Source organism: Pseudochaenichthys georgianus, chromosome 3 (genome assembly GCF_902827115.2).
Source record: "Pseudochaenichthys georgianus chromosome 3, fPseGeo1.2, whole genome shotgun sequence".
NCBI lineage: Eukaryota > Metazoa > Chordata > Actinopteri > Perciformes > Channichthyidae > Pseudochaenichthys > Pseudochaenichthys georgianus.
The window spans coordinates 6472529-6491830 of record NC_047505.1 but is presented as its reverse complement, the minus strand read 5'-3'; the positions used below and the strand labels follow the sequence as shown (position 1 = coordinate 6491830).

The 19302-nt window shown below is 41.7% G+C and overlaps 1 protein-coding gene across 1 annotated transcript; it reads left to right on the top strand.

Annotated features, from left to right (window-relative positions):
• Nucleotides 1-4435: 4435 nt before the first annotated feature.
• Nucleotides 4436-18487, top strand: LOC139432943 (putative nuclease HARBI1). The gene is made up of 3 exons (XM_071201771.1): nt 4436-4576; nt 7475-8438; nt 18093-18487. Exons 1-3 carry the CDS (start codon nt 4436-4438, stop codon nt 18485-18487), a joined length of 1500 nt encoding a protein of 499 aa, XP_071057872.1.
• Nucleotides 18488-19302: the final 815 nt, after the last annotated feature.

The following is a 19302-nucleotide window of genomic DNA, read 5'->3' as shown; positions in this document are numbered from 1 at the left end:
GTAAATTGATACCTAACCTCTCCTCCAAGACAACATGTCTCAGAGAGCTGCTTCAACACAACAAGGTTTTTGAGTGGAATGCTTCAAATGAAAAAGAATGGAAAAAACTAAAGGAAACTCTAACTACTGAGCCAGTTCTTACATTCTTTGATACATCAAAAGCTACAAAGATCTCTACAGATGCATCTAAAGATGGATTGGGAGCTGTTCTCCTTCAAGCAAATGGAGACAAATGGCAGCCGGTGGCACACGCGTCTGTCGCGTCACGAACAATGACAGAGACTGAGATGCGCTATGCGCAAATTGAAAAGGAGACTCTGGGTCTAGTGTATGGGTGTGGAAAGTTTCAGTTACGTTTATGGTTTACCTTTACAGCTGAGACTGATCACAAACCGCTGATTTCAATCATAAAGAAAAACCTAAATGACATGTCACCTAGAATCCAGCGCATGATGATGAAACTGCAGCGATATGATTTTGAGTCACAATACACTCCAGGGAAATACGTCTAGCCCATGGCCGTATCCACCATTGAGGTCACCGAGGTCCGGACCTCTGTAATTTTTTCCGAGATGTGTATATAACTAAACTTGTGAAATAATTGCACCAAACGGGGTTCTTTGTAGTACTTCCATTTACTGACGATGGGGGCGCTGCATAACTACGTAGCCTCGATTAAAGCAAACAGAAGAAGACGACATGTATCAACAAACCTCAGCAGCCCGGACTTGTATCGGAGCAGCGGAGGAGTGATGAGGTATCTCGAGATCTGAGTCCAGCGGGCTGCTTGTGTTTCTGTTCATCAGGACATCATAGGACCAGCAGATCCTGTGAACGCTCTACGTTAGTCAGTGGACGTCCGACAACATGCACACTAACTTATATTGCAGCTATAGGCTATACTTTGGTTTAAATTGCGTGAATAAACTAGCTAGAGAGCTAAAGCTAATTACATTCATCCAATGTCAGAAGGATTACCTTTTAACAAACGTTGTAATGCTTTTCTTTCATTTCAATTTGAGTAAACATTGAAGATATAACACAGGGTATATGCAGGAATCCTGAAGTCAAATTGAATACCTTTTAAGACCTTTTTTAAGACCCTTTCCATACATTTTAAGACCTCATCGCAACTTCGAGTTCTAACCAGTTACATTGGCGACACACTTTACCTCACATTTACTATATTGATTGTGAGATAGCACAACTGAACAGAGTGCAGACCAGCGACGTGTAGTCAGGTGAGGCAAAGCCTCACCTGTCATACTCCAATGTAAAGGAAAAACAACTAAAGAAAAACTAAATAGTAATAATAATAAAATATCTCCATTGATCTGTGTTGTGAATGTGATTTCTGTATGATTCCAATCGCTTGTTATAGTCAAAATCAGCAAATTTGCCGAGCTCCGCTACAACTACGGGTAGCGATGAGAAGTAAGCCCACAGTAACTGGCTGGCGCGCGGGCACTAATGTAGCGCGGGCACTTATTTTGTGAGCGCGCTCAAGCCAGTTACTGTGGGGTGAGGTGAGGCACAGATGAGCTCTGCCTCACCTCAGAATGCGTCACCCCACAGAAACTGGCTGGAGCGCGGGCCCTAAGCGCATGCCTGCACCATCTCACTGTATGCCACCAATGTAATGTTTGTAGATCCCTTTATTACATTTATCCTCGCCATCCATAGTCTCTAAATAACTTATTTCACGTATATATGATATTTAGGCTCGCTGGTCTCATCATACAACGGCAATGAAAAAAGCATCAGGGGAGGCAGCCATAACCTCTGCCGCACTGAAGGGGGCGCAAGTGAGCCCACATGTTCTTGTTGCTACTGTTATTCTACGCAGAGACGGTAGACGCAACAAACTAGACTTTTGAAACTAGAGGAAGAGAAGGAGGACTTTTACAAAAAAGTAATAGAGATTGTTGTCTAGAAGGATAGCATGGACTTCATCTTCAAGTCAAGGTAAGACCACAATTGTAATGAAAATGGGATCTTACTAAGAAAGAACAATCCAATATTTAGATTTTGGGTATCCTTTTGTTGAACGGTCTGTTTAAAATGAATCGAAGCATCAGACTAAAAAAGCTTTTGAAAATAACCGAATATTTCGATTAAGGTCAAAATATAATATTTGTAAATCTGAGCCATGAACCTCACCAGCACGTCACTGGTGCAGACATACTACTGAAGCCTCCTCTCCACATGAACTTCAACCTCTCTGTGAAGGTCAGGTTTAATGCAGTATGCTGCTTTGTTGCTTCTGTACTCTGTGCTCTTTCATTCCAGTACAACTCCTCAGAAACCATTAGAAACCAGTATTTGACCAATAAACAAAACAATTGACAAAACTTTGAACTATGAAATATATGAAACTTTGGTGAGCTTCAGCGGGGTAATGCCATATAGGAGCTCCCTCACAAATACCCAGGGGTTAAATTGGGCGGGGGCTGTCCGGGGCTAAGCCCGGCACATAGGACGATGCTCTGACGTCATCACCCTCACACATTTGTCATATGTTTACAAAAAACGATATATATGTTTTCTCGTTCTTAATATAGACTATATTTAGGGTCGATATGTGTTGACCTTACTTTAAAATAGCAGATCTCTGTGACCGGATATAGTTTGGCTTAGACCCCGGCCCCACGAGGACGCATACAGTAAAACGCAAACGCAAAAAAGTCTTCCGTTCACACGCATTCGATTCATTAACGTGTGCGTTCACACTAGACCGCTGGAAATGCTGGAAACGCTGTAGTACATATGCCAGGCCTGTAAGTGGCACAAAATACACCAAAAGCAGCTAAGAAGACCCCGGAGCATGGTTGTCCTTCTGTTTATTCTCCGCGGTGGACGGCGTGTTCTCCTGCTGTATATCTCTCAGGTAGTCCACCAGCAGATAACCCCCCCACCCCCCACAGAGCGGAGCAAGGCAACGAAACTTAAAATAAGAAGCAGCATTTTATGGCACGCAATGCATGAGGCCACCTTGAGGGGGTTTCCCGACATGTTGTTTCAGTAAATTAAAGGGTGTTTCATGTTGTCGTTGCTGTGGACCTTCTTAATACCTTGGAAAATGCCGTTTAATACTTTTTAATAGCCTTAATTTTCGCTAAATTGATTGATCAACTTTTAATACTTTTTAAGACCCCGCGGACACCCTGTAACATTGTATTGTTTTCTTTTTACACTGACTCAGATATAATGAAAAGACTACGTCAGTCGAAGCTCAGCTTTGGTAAGGAAGAGACAGGACAGGCAGAGAGAAAGAGAGAGAGAGAAAGTGATGGAAGTCAGGGAGGAACTGCAGGTACAGTCACACAAAAATAATGTAGGCTTAATAACCCTATCTATCTATCTATCTATCTATCTATCTATCTATCTATCCATCTATCTATCTATCTATGTATCTATAACAATAGTCTTAATTTACAATAGGCATAAACGCATAATTTTAAAACAACATACATCTATTGCAGTTATGATGTCATAATAACATACAATTGTATAAAACACAATTTGCTTACATCTTTGTTCTCTTTTGAGAATCAAACAAACGAATGAAATGAAGTGAACTAAATGGCTGAATTGCTTTTAATTCACTGGCAGGAGCGACACGTGAACAACGAGGGAGAGATTGAACAAAGAGAAAGAGTAGAGGACAGAGAGAGTAATGAACAGGAAGAAGACAGAGAGACCAGAGACGATGGAAGAGAGGCTGCAGGTTATGGAAAGGAGAGAGACATGGAAAATGAATGTTGACAATGTGTTGTGATAATGTTAGCCTCTTCTGCATGTCCAGATCATTAATAGTAACAATCAACTGATTCTCATGTATTACACTTTCAAAAATAATTGATGCTGACATTGTCAGCCCACTGACATGGTTTGAAATCAATATATCATCCAATGTATGACCCCCCCACTTAAAAAGCACCTAAATAGATCATGAAAATCCCCAAAATCTCGGGGGGTATCCCCCGAACCACCCTGACATGTTGGGATCTTGGTATTTAGGAAATCCTGGATGCGGCCCTGCTCTAGCCGACTGTATCCACGGGCCAATGGGCAGGCTGAAAAAGGGGTCCAAATTGTTAAAAGGCTGCTGAAAAAGGCAAGTGATGGTAAAACTGTCCCTTACCTGGCTTTGTTGAGTTACAGGGCCGCACCGCTGGAGTGTGGTGCATCCCCTGCTGAGCTCCTCATGTGTCGGTACCACACATTTCAAACTACAACAACGACAAGAAGGTGCTGGATAATAAGAGAGTGAAGCTCAAGCTCAAACAGAAAATGAACTATGACAGAGTGACAAGGAGACTGGAACCTCTTCGGGAAGGGGGTGTTGTGAGAATTGAGGGTCCTGATTCCTGGACCAGGAAAGCAACTGTCCTCAGTGAAGTGGGTCCCAGGTCATTCACTGTGAAAACGGAGAATGGACAAGTGCTTCGGAGAAACAGGAAGACTGTTGAAGACTCAGGAGAACATTGAGGAAGTTGGTCAGGAGACCGAGTCTGAAAAGGGAGTTGAGGAGACACCAGACGTGCAACATGGTGAGCCTCCTTCACCTTCCCCAGTAACTGAAGCACCAGATCTGAGAACATCCACAAGACATAGAAAACCACCTGACAGACTTATAGAACAATAAACTGTTGACATGCAGTTATAAGTGACTTTAAGAAAAGAGCATGGTTGGCATTTATTTGATCTTTGTGTCATAAGTTTTGTTAACAATAGATCTTTTATTTAGAGTAAATAGCAAGTTAAAAACGGCTATACTTTCTTTACAGTATGTTTAGACATTTGGAATGTTTAAAATGTTTACATTAAAGACTGTATGTTCCAGAAGCTTTATAATTAAGAAATATGTTAAACTGACCTGTTTGGAAAGGGGATGTAATGATAGGTGTTTATGCTTAGTTACAATGCATATATGTTACCACTAGGCGGCAGTATAACATCTATGGACATAGATGTTAGCAGAACAAGATGTGAAGGTACTGCATGTTGGCTAATACAGTTGGCTAGTAAAGCTAGTCTAAACATCCAAGAAGATGTCTTATTTATAACCAATAAGAACATTACTGTAACTCTGGATTTGTGTTAAAGGTCCCATGTCATGGCCATTTCCACTGATCATAATTCCATTGTTGAGGTCTACTAGAATAGATTTATACTGTGCAATTTTCCAAACTCGCATTGGTTTCGCATACAGCATCTCTGTAAAGTACGTGTATTCAGAAGTATTCACTCTCTTCACTAAACGGCTCGTTGCAGCTCTTGCCCCCCCCCCTCCCTGTGAGCCCAGTGTGCTCCGATTGGTCGGGACCAGTCGGGACGTTGTGAATCGCGCTGAGCTCCGTGGAGGTGTGGTTTTCTTGTTTAGCGAAACACAGCCAAACTCACCCTGAGCACACACAAAGTCACAGCCGAAGTAAACACAATAAGTGTGGCTTGATATTGAGTAAGAAAAAGGTTGACAAACGCTGTGAGAATGGGTCTGCAGAGACAATTTTGCCACGATCCCAACTGTCTGTTATCAGCCTGCAGCCAGGGAGGAGAAATCAGCAGAGCTGCATGCACTGAGTGTGTGAGGAAGTCCGTGGATTGGTCAATTTGGACCAATCAGCGGGGGCTTAATGTAACGGCTCCGCGGACGTAACGTAACGGCTCCACGGATTGGTCCATTTCGTTCCGGGTACGGATGACATCATGCGTACCCGGAAGAATCAAATGGACAATGACGTCTCTCCAACAAGGCGTTCTGGGGCAGCATACACAGGTATTTTCTGTGTTAGAGTTTTACTCGCTACAGGGTGTACTTTGAGGGTTTTGACTCTGCACACCGTTTACATGCATAAAAACCTTCATAACACACAAGGGGACGGGTACAAACCGGAAAAGCATGACATGGGACCTTTAATGTTTGAGGTGCAATAAACGACACATGTTTTGTCATGTTAAAACTATTATTTTCTGCCTCGCTCATGAGAGTAACAGCTGGCGAAATTACAGCCTCGCCTACTGATTTTAATTTAACCATATATTGAGGCCGATTCTCGATTTCAAATGTGTGCTCTAAAATGATATTTATAAATGACTATTATCATTATTATAAGCAAGACAATAAATGGCAAAGATATGAAGAAAATAAACGTATTTAAGATACGTTCATAAGAAACGTAACGTGGGAGAAAATATGTTTCTAGCTAAACGTAATTGAGAATGCAGTTTAGTTCCGTGGGAATGTAATTTTTAGGAGACAGGAGGCTTGTTTGAGACGAGCTGCGGCTCGCCTTGAAAGTAGACGAGAATAGCCGATCGCAGCCGAGGGACGTCTCAACAAGCTCGCCTGAAGTCGGACAGCTCGGGCTGCAGTCGAATATTCCAAAAATCAGCTCCTAAGTTTTAACCCTATCGTCTATTCCTTGACCTCTGAGTGAAACGTCACGGGGTTAAGGGATAGTGGATAGGAGAATTAAAAAGGATTTAGGAGAAGAGACTGCGGTGCTTTAGAGAATCCGACTGCACTTTCACTATCCGACGTGTTTATGATGCGCCAGCGGACGTCATAAATGTGCGTCTGCTGAACTACAACTTTCCGAAAGCGGACTGCTGTAAGCGCATCATTAATAAGCGCTGTTATTGTGTTGTTTTATGCTTTATGAACGTGTGCAACAGCGAACAATATGTTGTTCATTAAGGTTGAAATTAAAGCAAATAAGTAAAGTGAAAGAAAATCGTTGTCACATTGATAATTGTTGCTCACCCTCTTGGCAACATACAAAACAATTGATAGAAACCGTGTTAGACCTACACATGTATTGCTGTACATATCACCATTCTTAAGTTTATAACATGTTGAATTAAAATATGGCCAAAAGTTTCAATTACATTTGAAGCTGTATTGGCTTATTGATGTGTAAATAGTTGTTTACCCAAAGATAGTACTATCAAATTACCACAGGCCCAACAATAACCAATATTCACCCAGCTGAATAGTATGTTGCTCAATGACCCTATTAGTGTCCTATATAAGAGCAGGTGGGCAGTATCACAGTTTCAGAGCAAGATGGCAGAAATGGCTGCTGTGTTGCAAAACAACAGAGCAAATATTCAGAGGAGAGCACGACTGCAGAGGCTGGCAGTAGTATCAGAATCCACTTACCCTTTGTAAGTGGATTCTGATACTGGTTTTAATGATGGATTACAGAGCATGCTTACATTGCACATACTATCAAGAGTATAGCTGAAATTGTTCCTGTATATGTTCTGTGTACCTGGGTGAAGTTAGCTTTGAGGGCTTTCTGACAGAAAATGGTCTTATGGTTTAGCCAACAAACATATTTCTAGTATTCGTTATTCATAGCAAACTTGTGCTTGCCTTACACAACAAATATGCATCAAAAAAGGAAAACCACAATCTTGATGTATTTCAAACTTTTACTATTTACACCTGTTTTTTCTTCTACAGGAGAGGATCAACATGTACGCCAACCCCAACCACCATGTCCCTATGGTAACAATCTATATGGATCAGTCCAAAGATCTTAGATTTGACAACCGCCTGTCGAGGGAATCCATAGAGGCCCGGATGACCCTTCTCAGGAGGGAGAAGACCCATGGCTGGGTTCAGCATGTGGAGGTCCTCCTGGTGGTCTACTGGCTGGCACATGGGTTGTCCTATTCAGTTGTCTCCAGGGTCTTTGATGTGCCCAAGACCACCATTTTCAATATTGTCCACAGGATGTGTGAGGCAATATTATGTCTGTTGGAGAAGGTCATCCATTTCCCCACACAGGCACAGTGTGCTGAAGTTGGCAATGGTTTTCATCGCCTTACCAACAGCCCAGCCTTCAGCCACTGTGTGGGAGCTATAGATGGATGCCACATCCGCATCAAGGCTCCCAATAGCCCCCATGCCCAGGGTTACCTGAACAGGAAACTGTTCTTCTCTGTCCAGCTTCAGGGAATCTGTGACAGTTATGGCAAATTCCTGGACATTTTTGTTGGCTACCCTGGTTCGGTCCACGACACCAGGGTGCTCAGGAACAGTCCGGTGTTTGTGAGGGGCTGTTACCCACGAGCTGGCCATTACATTGTGGGGGATGGAGGTTACCCGTGCCTGAGGGAGCCTCTTAACCTCATCACACCGTACCGGGAACCGTTGAGGGGTAGAGTGGAGGCGCGCTTCAACCGACACCATGCCAGAGCCCGATCGGTTGTGGAGAGGGCTTTTGGGATGATGAAGACACGGTGGAGAGGGATCTTCTTCAAGGCCCTGGAAGTGTATCACACCTTTTCCCCCAAGATGATAGCAGTGTGTGCAGTGCTCCACAACATCTGCCTCACTGCTGGAGACATCCTGGAGCCAACTGAGGGAGGGGATCCAGTGCCGCTACCACCACAGGGACCTGTCCAGAGGGATGAACATGCTGGTCAGCACTATAGGGACAGACTGGCAGCACACGTGTCAGCCCCACATGAGCGTCCTCCACACCTAAATGACCATGATTATTTCTTTATATAGTAAGTATATTAATGGATTTTTTAAATCATTCATTTAGTGGGAATGCTGTTAACAGCATGTTAATGTATTATGGGATGTATCTCTGGCTGTTAACAGCATTCCCACTGATATTCTACGCACGAAATTTTTTTATTATTATTCCGCCAGTATTTTGGCCCTCTTCTCCTCCCGCAATGAACATCGCAGAAACTCCGTTCAAACACCAAAACGTTCAGCTCGGTCGGGAATCGATGGCTATTACTTTTCTCATTCATAACTTTCATAATTCCAGAGATACATCCCATAATACATCACATTTTTAACATTGAAGTCAATGGAGGACATCTTCAGACTTCAACAAATCTTCACTCAGAAACCTCATTCCAACTTTAAAATGTTACAAATCTTTCTGACATTATTCGTGTAAAACAACTTTTAAATCTGATTCTTACGTTTAGAGATATTAAACATTGTTCAGACCTTGTTTTAGAGGTTTTCTTCACATTTTAACATTAACTAGAGTGCGTGATGTCACAGCTAGAGGGTAAGAAATCTTGAAATGTGCCTTCATATATCTTTTTAAAACTGACATAATTCCCAAACCCTACATTCCTGGGACATAATTTTTCATGATAAACGTAGGAAAACATCTCGTAGCTTGAAAAATGACAAATAATTAAGCAAAATAATTCAACAAAATGCCTCTTGAGGACATGAAGTGATGAAAATGTTCAAAATTCCTCCATTGAAGCCCATTGTAATTTCAGGCAGATATTTCCTCACGGTAGCAGCCGCACACCTTTAGTTAAACTGCCAAAAAGGCCACATTATTAACCCGAAACTACACAAAAATTACACTTCAGATACTCAACTTCCTTGACATGCTTCACGTTAGCATCGTTGATGTTCACCCCGTTATGTTGTATTTTTGTCATGTTTATTTGTACAAACGACACCTATTGCACGTCTGTCCGTCCTGGGAGAGGGATCCCTGCTCTGTTGCTCTCCCTGAGGTTTCTTCCATCTTTTCCCCCTGTATTTTTTTTGGGAGTTGTTCCTTATTGGCTGCAATGGTCTAAGGACAGAGGGTGTCGTAAACTGTACACATTAGAAAGCCCGCTGAGGCAAGTTTTTGGTTGTTAAATAAACATTTGGCTGATATATTTCACTGGAGTGGGTATGTCATTTTGCATTACACAACAGTCATTATTTTGCATTTAAAGCACAAATATCGTTGAAAGTAACTGAAAGGAGTGAGCTCCTCCTCACTGCTGAGGCGTCAGCAGCAGTCTGGCCATGGCTTGCCAACGGGCATGAGGCAACTAGGGTGGGAGGCTGAATTGATGGCCTTCCCCTAATTGCCTCATGCATAGCCTCAAACCATGGCCAGGTAGCTGCTGAGGCCTCTCCCCTGTCTGTTCCTGTCCCAGTTGGGGGATTCTTTAACTCCTATTGACAACACAGATAACAGACTGTTAGTTAAAGGGCAGTGAGGGGGAAATTATATTACATTGTATTTAGCTGACGCTTTTATCCAAAGCGACTTACAATAAGTGCATTCGACCAAGAAGATACACACTTGAAGAAAACAGAATCATATAAGTACATCAGGTTTCATAGAGCCAAAACATTTCAAGTGCTATCTCAACTGGCTTTAGATAAGCCAGTCCTTTGTTAGTATATAAGTGCTTTGTTAGTATACGCGTGCTTAGTTGGTATATAAATGCACAGCAAACGAAAAAATGTACTAATTCGAAATGTGTAATTGCTTACGCCTTAAATGTTAAAACGTGTAAACAACTAAGCAAATTCACATTATAATATAGGAGGCTGGTGTCGCCAGTTTAAGTCTGTAGTATAATATCTACAAACACTAACCCACCACAGTGCCCAGCCATGTGATTTGCTTTACCTTGTATTTTGTTTTCAAGTTGTCCCATTTCTTTGCTGTCTGTGGACCAGTCACCTGGCCCTCCAGACCCATCTCTTTAACAAGCTGCCTTTAGTTACAAATTATCTTAATTCACCTGCATGCACATTTATTAAAACATTTTATCAGACAAATATACACTGAACAAAAATATAAACGCAACACTTTTGTTTTTGCTCCCATTTTTCATGTAACCCTAGGTAATGTTGTGAATCGAGTGGCCTATGTTCGTCGTCCATAACATATGCCTGCCCATACCATAACCCCACCACCACCATGGGCCACCCGATTCACAACATTACCCTAACCTTAACCTGCCCTCGCCAAAATGATAATTGTAAAAGCAACAGGAAAAGCTGAAAATGGCACTTTATTAGACAGAGATGCAGAGCACTGTATCATTTTACAAAAGGAATTTCCCCTTTTCTTGATTTCCTCTTTCTTTTTCTCACTGGAATGCTGTCCATAAAAAAGTTGGTTTCTACTTTCTACTTTCTACTTTCATTTGTTCTCAACAGGACTCAGTGGAACACTACACTGAGCTAAGGTGACCCAATGGTGGCTGTGATACACCTATGTCTTACTTTACCAAACATAGGGTGCTATCGTTGAACAGATCACTGGTTGCATTACATGATAAAACAATGCCATCCCTCTGTGGGCCAGCAAGCCTGCAGACAGAAGAACACTAGCAGCTTTGTCAGGAGACTCAACAGCTCTGTCCTCTAGAAATATCCAGATTATTCCTAGTTTCATATACTCCTACCTAAATCAAGTATGTGCATTTATTCAATATGATTCCTATGTATGCATAGTCTTGTAGGTTTGTTGTTCATTTAAAATTAATGTGTTCTGTTTGAACACATTAACTTACCACATTACCAAATTACCAAAACATGAAATGCTAATAACATAAATCAAAACCCTCTCATGAAGCAATTTTATAACAAAATACAAGCTCTGTTCACTGCCAAAGCAATATTTGTAACAATAACATGGAAGTTAGATATTAAATGTGTTCCTTGTCTCCAAGCTACATTGATCTCTAAATTGTGAGACTTTGGTCTTAACTGGTGTTGGCTTCTTAACCATCCTCCCCGCCCCCCCAGCAGCTAACAATTCTAATGAAATCTGGCTATCTCTGGGACCTACAATGCAGAATTATTCTATATAAACTTGGGTGTAATGATAGACCATCTTCTATCCTGGAAAGCCATCATTGAATATATCTGTAAAAGGGTTAGGGTTAGCCTAGGTTTTACCTGATGCCTTAGGTCTCTGAAGCGAGTACACAAACTGTTATTTTCTATTTTACATCTTTAATCGATCTAAAGTAATGCAATAAAGCAGTCAAAACTGCTCCACCAGCTGAAACTCTGCTCAGAGATTGTAGATAAACTTAAATTAAAAACATGAAATTGATGATACAGGGTCCCATGATTAAATTTAATACAGAGTTAATCCCAGCAAGGCCGGATTAGTACCTCCAAGGGCCCCTGGGCACTGAGAGCTCAGGGCCCCTCAACCCACGTACCAACACGGAATAACGCGCCTACCCAACACCTACAACAACCCAACAATATTTTACATTTTCATTCAATCTGGCATGTCAATCGCACACCTATTTGTCAAAAGCAGGGACGCAGCTACATAGTTCAACCAAAGTAGGTCTAACCTTTTTCCTTTTCAGTCAAAAATCACAAGACAAGGATATACTTCACTGGCTTCCAGTAACTGCTAGAACAACTTCAAGACAATGGTACTTGCGTACCATGCTGTGAATGGATCTGGCCCTTCCTACATTCAGGACATGGTTAAACTGTACACCCCAGCACGTGCACTCCGCTCTGCATCGGCCAAACGGCTCGCTGCACCAGGACCCAAGTTCCCATCTGCAAAAACACGTGGGTTTGTTATCCTGGCTCCAAAATGGTGGAATGAGCTCCCCATTGAAATCAGGAGAGCAGGTAGCTTGCACATCTTCTGGCGCAGACTGAAAACTCCTCTCTTTCGACTCCACTTCGAGCGATAGAAAGTATGTGGTTACTCAACTAAGTGATCAGTATATGTGATAGAATATATTATTGTGTGTGTGTGAGAGGGAGAGAGAATGAGTGTGTGTGTGTGTGTGTGTGTGTGTGTGTGTGTGTGTGTGTGTGTGTGGTGTGTGAGTGAGTGAGTGAGTGAGTGAGTGAGTGAGTGAGTGAGTGAGTGAGTGAGTGAGTGTGTGTGTGTGTGTGAGTGTGTGTATGTAAGCAATAGAGAGAGAATGTGTGTTTGTAAGACAATCCCTCAAATCAATGGATCTTACCTTTCAGAAGTGTTTCTTCCTTGCCCTTTTCTTTGCAAAGTCTGGTATAAGTTCATCAAAATCCTAACATTGCTCGCTAGCTCAACAACATCCTCAGGCTCCGTGACCGTCACTGTTCCTTGTGGTTGTTGGCCTAATTTGTCTCTTTTAGCTTTTTTGAAAAAGCTATTTATTGTTGGAAAATGATTTAACCCTCTGAGACCCACGGGGCCGTATACGATCCCAAATACCACGTTGTGTTCAAAGCGTCATAACTTCTCAGCTGTTTGAGCCAGAGACATACCGTGTTTTTCCTCTTAAACTACAGAAACGGCAATAAACAACTCTTAAGTTTTTCATTGAGAGGCGTTTACTTATTTCGGTGAAACGGATGTGCGTAAAGTTTTTAAATATGCGGGTAGTTTCACCTTGATTCTGACGCATTGCTTATCGTTTTGTATGTTTTATAGGTCTATTCTCATCCACCATCTTTGTTTGTGACGTAAAGAGTGTAAGTGTCACGTTTCTGAATCGGACACTCTGAGTGGATGCAGTCACAGCCAATCCAGAGGGTTGCCTGTCAGACACACTGTCACTAACTTTTCTGATGTGAAATTTGTAGAATCATGGTCAAATTCTACTTTATAGTTTAAAAAAATAAAATAAGATGTACTTTTATTAATCCCTCGTGGGGAAATTGTTTCTCTGCATTTGACCCATCCTAGTGTTAGGAGCAGTGTGCTGCCATTTTGAACGGTGCCCGGGGAGCAGTGCCTTGCTCAGGGACACCTCGGTAGCACTTGGTCTTGACGGGATTTGAACTGGTGACCTTCCAGTTGCTAAGCCAAGTCCCTATCGACTTCGCCACCACCGCCCTATGACAAACCAATGTTGAGACCAGGAGGTGGAGTTGTAGTCTTACATGCTTCTCTGTGCTCCCATTAAGACACTTAATGTCTCAAGAAGCTAAAGGGACATGGAACAAATATTTAAAAAGAGAGAGAGAAAAAAAAACTCGGGATAACGGGTTTCTCGTGTGCTCGAGAAACTAACATTGCACAAAGGAGGACGCAGCGGGCCTATGAGACCACCTGTTCACGGAAGACGGTTATGTTGATGAGTTTAAATGACAGTGCAGGGATTAACTCGGGTCAAAACGGCTCTGACTCTGGTATATTAGCAATTATAGACTTTATAATAAGAACATTAACTCCGAAGGGCATATTCCGTTCATATTTTCAGGTAGCATTTTTTTAGCTCATCCAACCCATAAACGATGGCAGGGGAGGTGGACATAAATATACCCGATAATATCGTCAATCAACTGAAAGATGACATGGTAATTTATTCTGCTGTTTACCCGTTGCATGCACTTACAGCTAAATTTAGCATTACACTGTTTTTAGCCAATAGGCCAATTCGTTAGCCTCATTTTGCTAACTTGCTAGTATGGTAACGTTGTTTACATTTCTCCTGCTTTCTCCAGATCAACGTCATAAATGTCATGACTGATGAGGAGTTGGGGCAATATATTGAGAGATATGGGGACCGACTTGCACTCCGAGCCTTTTGTCGGCAAAGAACGGGGACAAACGAAACAACAGTTAAGTCGGGAGAACGAACAACAGTTAAGTCATCTCTCATGGAGAAAATAAGAGACAGACTATAGGGAAAAGGCAGACCCTGATGTCGGCCCTGGTGTTGGAAATAAACATGCTTCCAAAGACACACGGAGGGTGGAAATATTCAACTTATATATACATTTCAATTCAACTTTGAAAAAGGGAAATGTTACCAGGTCCGTACAAGACATGGAGGTGGGACACGGCACATGTTTGTCCAGAAAACAGTGACCATGGAGGAGCTACTGGATATTGGTGTGACCAGATGTCTTCTCCCTCTGTGACGCTGCTTGGCACCATGCCAGCTCACCTGCTATTTAAGTGGAGGAGACAAATCTGCTCCCTCCCCTCCGCTTCTCCCTTGTGGCTGCAGCCTGGCGTGGCAGCGTAAATTGTTTGGCGTGGCAGCTCGCGCATCACGCTCTCTACCACCCCTGCGAAACGTAACCATGGTTGACCATGGTCAGCATGGTATTCCATTGCCAACCATGGTAATACCATGGTTGACCACAAAATACCATGATGGTCACAGTACCATGGGGAAGAAACCATGGTCTACCATGGTCAACCTACCGTGGTCACAATGTCAACTCCGGAAACCATGGTCCACCATGGTCAACCATGGTCAGCCTACCATGGTCACAATGTCAACTCCGGAAACCATGGTCCACCATGGTCTCAAGAAACCATGTTCTACAGAAACCATGGTCGACAATCATTCTAATGAGGCTCATGCAGGCACCGTCACCTGGTGAATGTACATTTTCACCAACTGTTTAATGAGCATGTAATGAGTGTGTGTGCAACTCAGTGACAGTGTACTGTAGATGAAATTAAGTGCAATTAACATGATCTATACAAATATTTTAAAATTAAATGCTTAAAACTATTGAAAAGCTTGTATTAATTTATATTATTTACAGTCTGGTGGACCATGGTTTATGTCCATGGTACTGGTGGACCATGGTTTATGTCCATGGTTTATGTCCATGGTAGACCATGGTTTATTGTGACCATGGTAGACCATGGTTTATATCAGTGCTCTACCATGGTTGACTGTGGTGCCATATCCCAACCATGGTCTACCATGGTCAACCATGGTTATACCATGGTTAAATGAACCATGTTCTACCATGGTTGACCATGGTTCATTGCGCAGGGGCAGACAGGTAAAGCATCTTGCATTCTGTCATTTATTCATGGGAACAAGCAGGGCCGCCTTAATGCACGGGCTGACCTGGGCTGAAGCCCAGGGGCCTACGGAGATTGGGGGCCTATCATGAGCCAAAAATAAATACAAATAAATTCAAATTGTTTTGTTTTTTATTTCGGGTGTTTATTTTTTATTTTAAATAAACAAAGTCTTGGCTTTCAGAATATGAAACTTTTATTTGCAAAATCACACGATAAATACATTTTTGAAGCTTGTAAAGGGAAGAAGACAGTTCTCCCTCGCCACTCTGCTCTTCCACAGCGCCGCTTCCCCTCCCTCCGCTGAAATTATGAATGTAAGGCATATACAGGGTTCTTACACCTTTTCCAAAGTCAAATTCAAGTATTTTTCAAGCATTTTCAAGGTGCATTTTCCAGCTTTTCAAGGATCTTACAGCTGTTGTAAATTACATATTTATATACACATACTCAAATGATTATTTCCCTACCTCACATTAAATCAGATGTTCTTTATGCTATAAACAACCAAATGTGTGTTTCGTGATAGCATTCTACACGAGGATGCAAAATTAAAGTAAAGAAAACTAAGTTTAATATTTTAAAATTAGTGATCTGTACGTAGACTAGGCCTCCCATATAACCTGTCTGAGCCAATATAAAACAATCAGCCAAATAACTTTTCAATACATTATTGATTCATTGTTGAGGTACTTTTAGGTTGGTAGTGAACGCAAGTCAGAGGTACATGGTGTACTTCTACTCCACTACAGTTCAGAGGTACATGGTGTACTTCTACTCCACTACAGTTCAGAGGTACATGGTGTACTTCTACTTCTCTACAGTTCAGAGGTACATGGTGTACTTCTACTCCACTACAGTTCAGAGGGACATGGTGTACTTCTACTACACTACAGTTCAGAGGTACATGGTGTACTTCTACTGCACTACATGTATTTAAAACCTTTAGTTACTTCACAGATGTGGATGAATGATGTGAAATCTAATCAAGTGTTGAATCAGATTTTGGAGTAAATCCGCAAGCTACCCTGCAGTATACAAAGTACTTCAAACTAGCTGCACCTTCACCAGCTTTGAGAACACTTTGATGATCAATCATTATAAAACATATCATATATATTATTCTGAAATGGACCGATCTGCACAACGACTACTTTTACTGTCTTTCACTATATTTTGATGAGAATACTTTTCTATTTTCACTTGAGGAACATTTTGAATGCAGGACTTAACAGTAACAGAGTATTCCTACACTCTGGTACTTCTACTTTTACTAAGTACAAGATCTGAGTACTTCTACTTTTACTCAAGTACAAGATCTGAGTACTTCTACTTTTACTCAAGTACAAGACCTGAGTACTTCTACTTTTACTCAAGTACAAGACCTGAGTACTTCTACTTTTACTCAAGTACACAATCTGAGTACTTCTACTTTTACTCAAGTACAAGATCTGAGTACTTCTACTTTTACTAAGTACAAGATCTGAGTACTTATAATTTCACTACAAGATCTGAGTACTTCTACTTTTACTCAAGTACAAGATCTGAGTACTTCTACTTTTACTCAAGTACAATTTCTGAGTACTTCTACTTTTACTCAAGTACAATATCTGAGTACTTCTCCACCTCTGGTAGTGTATTAGCCTGAATTGTAGCCACAAAATCACGCAGAGCTGCATAGAAATAGACTCACAATGGTAACAAGTGGAAAATAATATTTACAAATGTGTACAATGATTTTAGGTAATTTTGACTACTCAAGACTCCTGACTTATACATCTTCAAAGGAAGACTGTGTTCATTCTACAATTACATGGGATTAAAACAAAATGTAGTTTTACTTGTATAATACTTCAATTTTATACTTCTACATAGCGCGGGAAGGCCGCAGCGGAGCTGTTTTATGTAGAAGCGAAGCAATTCTTTTCTTTTAATCTAAAAAGCGAACTATTCAGTCAGACAGCAATTTATTGTAAAAGTAAAGCATTTACATTTTCAAGCACTTTATCTCAATTTCAAGCACCATTCCCAAAATTCAAGCACTTTCCCAACCTTGAAAACACCACGTCAAATTTCAAGCATTTTCAAGGATTTCAAGCACCCGTACGAACCCTGCATATAGTAATCATAGATAACACGGCAGGGTCCGTTACAGTTTGTTTTCATCTGATTTCAAATAAACAAAGTCTTGGCTTTCAGAATATTAAACTTGTTTCGGCAAATTCAGATGATAAATACAACTTTGAAGCTTGTAACGGCATAATTACAAGCGGAGAACGGAGTAACTTGACGTCACAGCAGGCATAACAACAGCATCAAAAATGTTGACTCCGTAACAGTCAGTGGGCACCACTTAACAGCCAATCAGAATGAGAATATGTTTCACATGTGACTTATTCAAATTGCGAGTGATTGAGTGACAGATGAAGGTTGTTTAGGAGAGAATGTCGGAGAAGAAAAAGTTTGAGAGTGGCGCTCGGAAAAGGAAATTGTTGAGGGAAAAGGAGTTTCGAGACAAGCAGCTATTACACAAAATGCCGAAGCTTACAGGTTATTTTAAACCTGTAAACCTGGATGAGGAGGAAGGACAGATTAGTTCTGTACCGAGCGGCAGCGGTGGTGGCGATGCCGGCTGCGGGGCCTCGGAGCCAAATAGGCCGTCTGGTTCTGATAGCGATGGAGTAGCGGGACAGGAAAAACAGACAGGAGGGACGTTATCTGTTGGAGGAGATGGAGGGGAGCTAACGGCATCCAGACAAATACACAAGGGAGGCCCGCACTCATCTGGAGGAAAGGACCAGGTGCGCGTAGAGCAGAGTGGAGAAGACAAGCGGGAAAACGAGGATACAGGAGAACTAGACGACCCCTACAGCACTGACCCAGGTCTCTGGGGCAACAACATGGACAAACAGGTGCTTCTCTACTGGGCAAAAATGGGTCCGTAATTGTGTCAAAACAGAGAAGCTGACCTCTCTGCCTCAGAGCAGCAGTACAAGCATCAGAAGAGATACTTCTCCAGAAGCTTATTCAAGCGCAAGCTGGGTAACGGGGAGTATATGCTCAGGGAGTGGCTATGTTACTCACCATCCCGAGGTAGTGTCTTCTGCTTTGCATGCAAACTATTTGGCGATAAGAGAGACACGTCATTTGGCAGCGTGGGATACTCTAATTGGAAGCACGCAAATGAACGGATAGACGAACATGAAAGCTGTGACATGCACAGGAAAGCCATGGTATCCTTCATTAATCAGACAGCTGACCGTGGAACAGTGGATTCAGAACTAAAAAAACAGTTAAATGAGGAGTGTGAGTATTGGACACAGGTGCTGCAGAGGGTTGTCACTGTAGTCAAGTATCTGGCAGAGCGGGGACTTGCTTTTAGGGGTGACAGCCACAGGTTTGGGGACATGTGAATGTTAAAACAAATCAATGGCAGTAGTCTACCCAGATTCTTTACTCCATTAAAAGTAGTAAAACCACATTGTAAAATCTCTTTTGTCTAGTTGAAGTCCTGCTTACTTCATCTTTAAAATCTTCTTTAATTTGAAACCACAAAAGGTCTTTAATGGTATCAATTGTGGACTTCCTTAATATGAATTGTAAATGCAACATATGTTCTCTTTAGAACACAGATATGACAGTAGCTGCTGAAACTGGTTAATAGCAGTTTTCTGTCAACCTAGTTAAGCATGTTGTTGTTATATCTAGTAAATATATTTTTATTTCATGTTTACTCACAAAACAATATGACATTATTTAG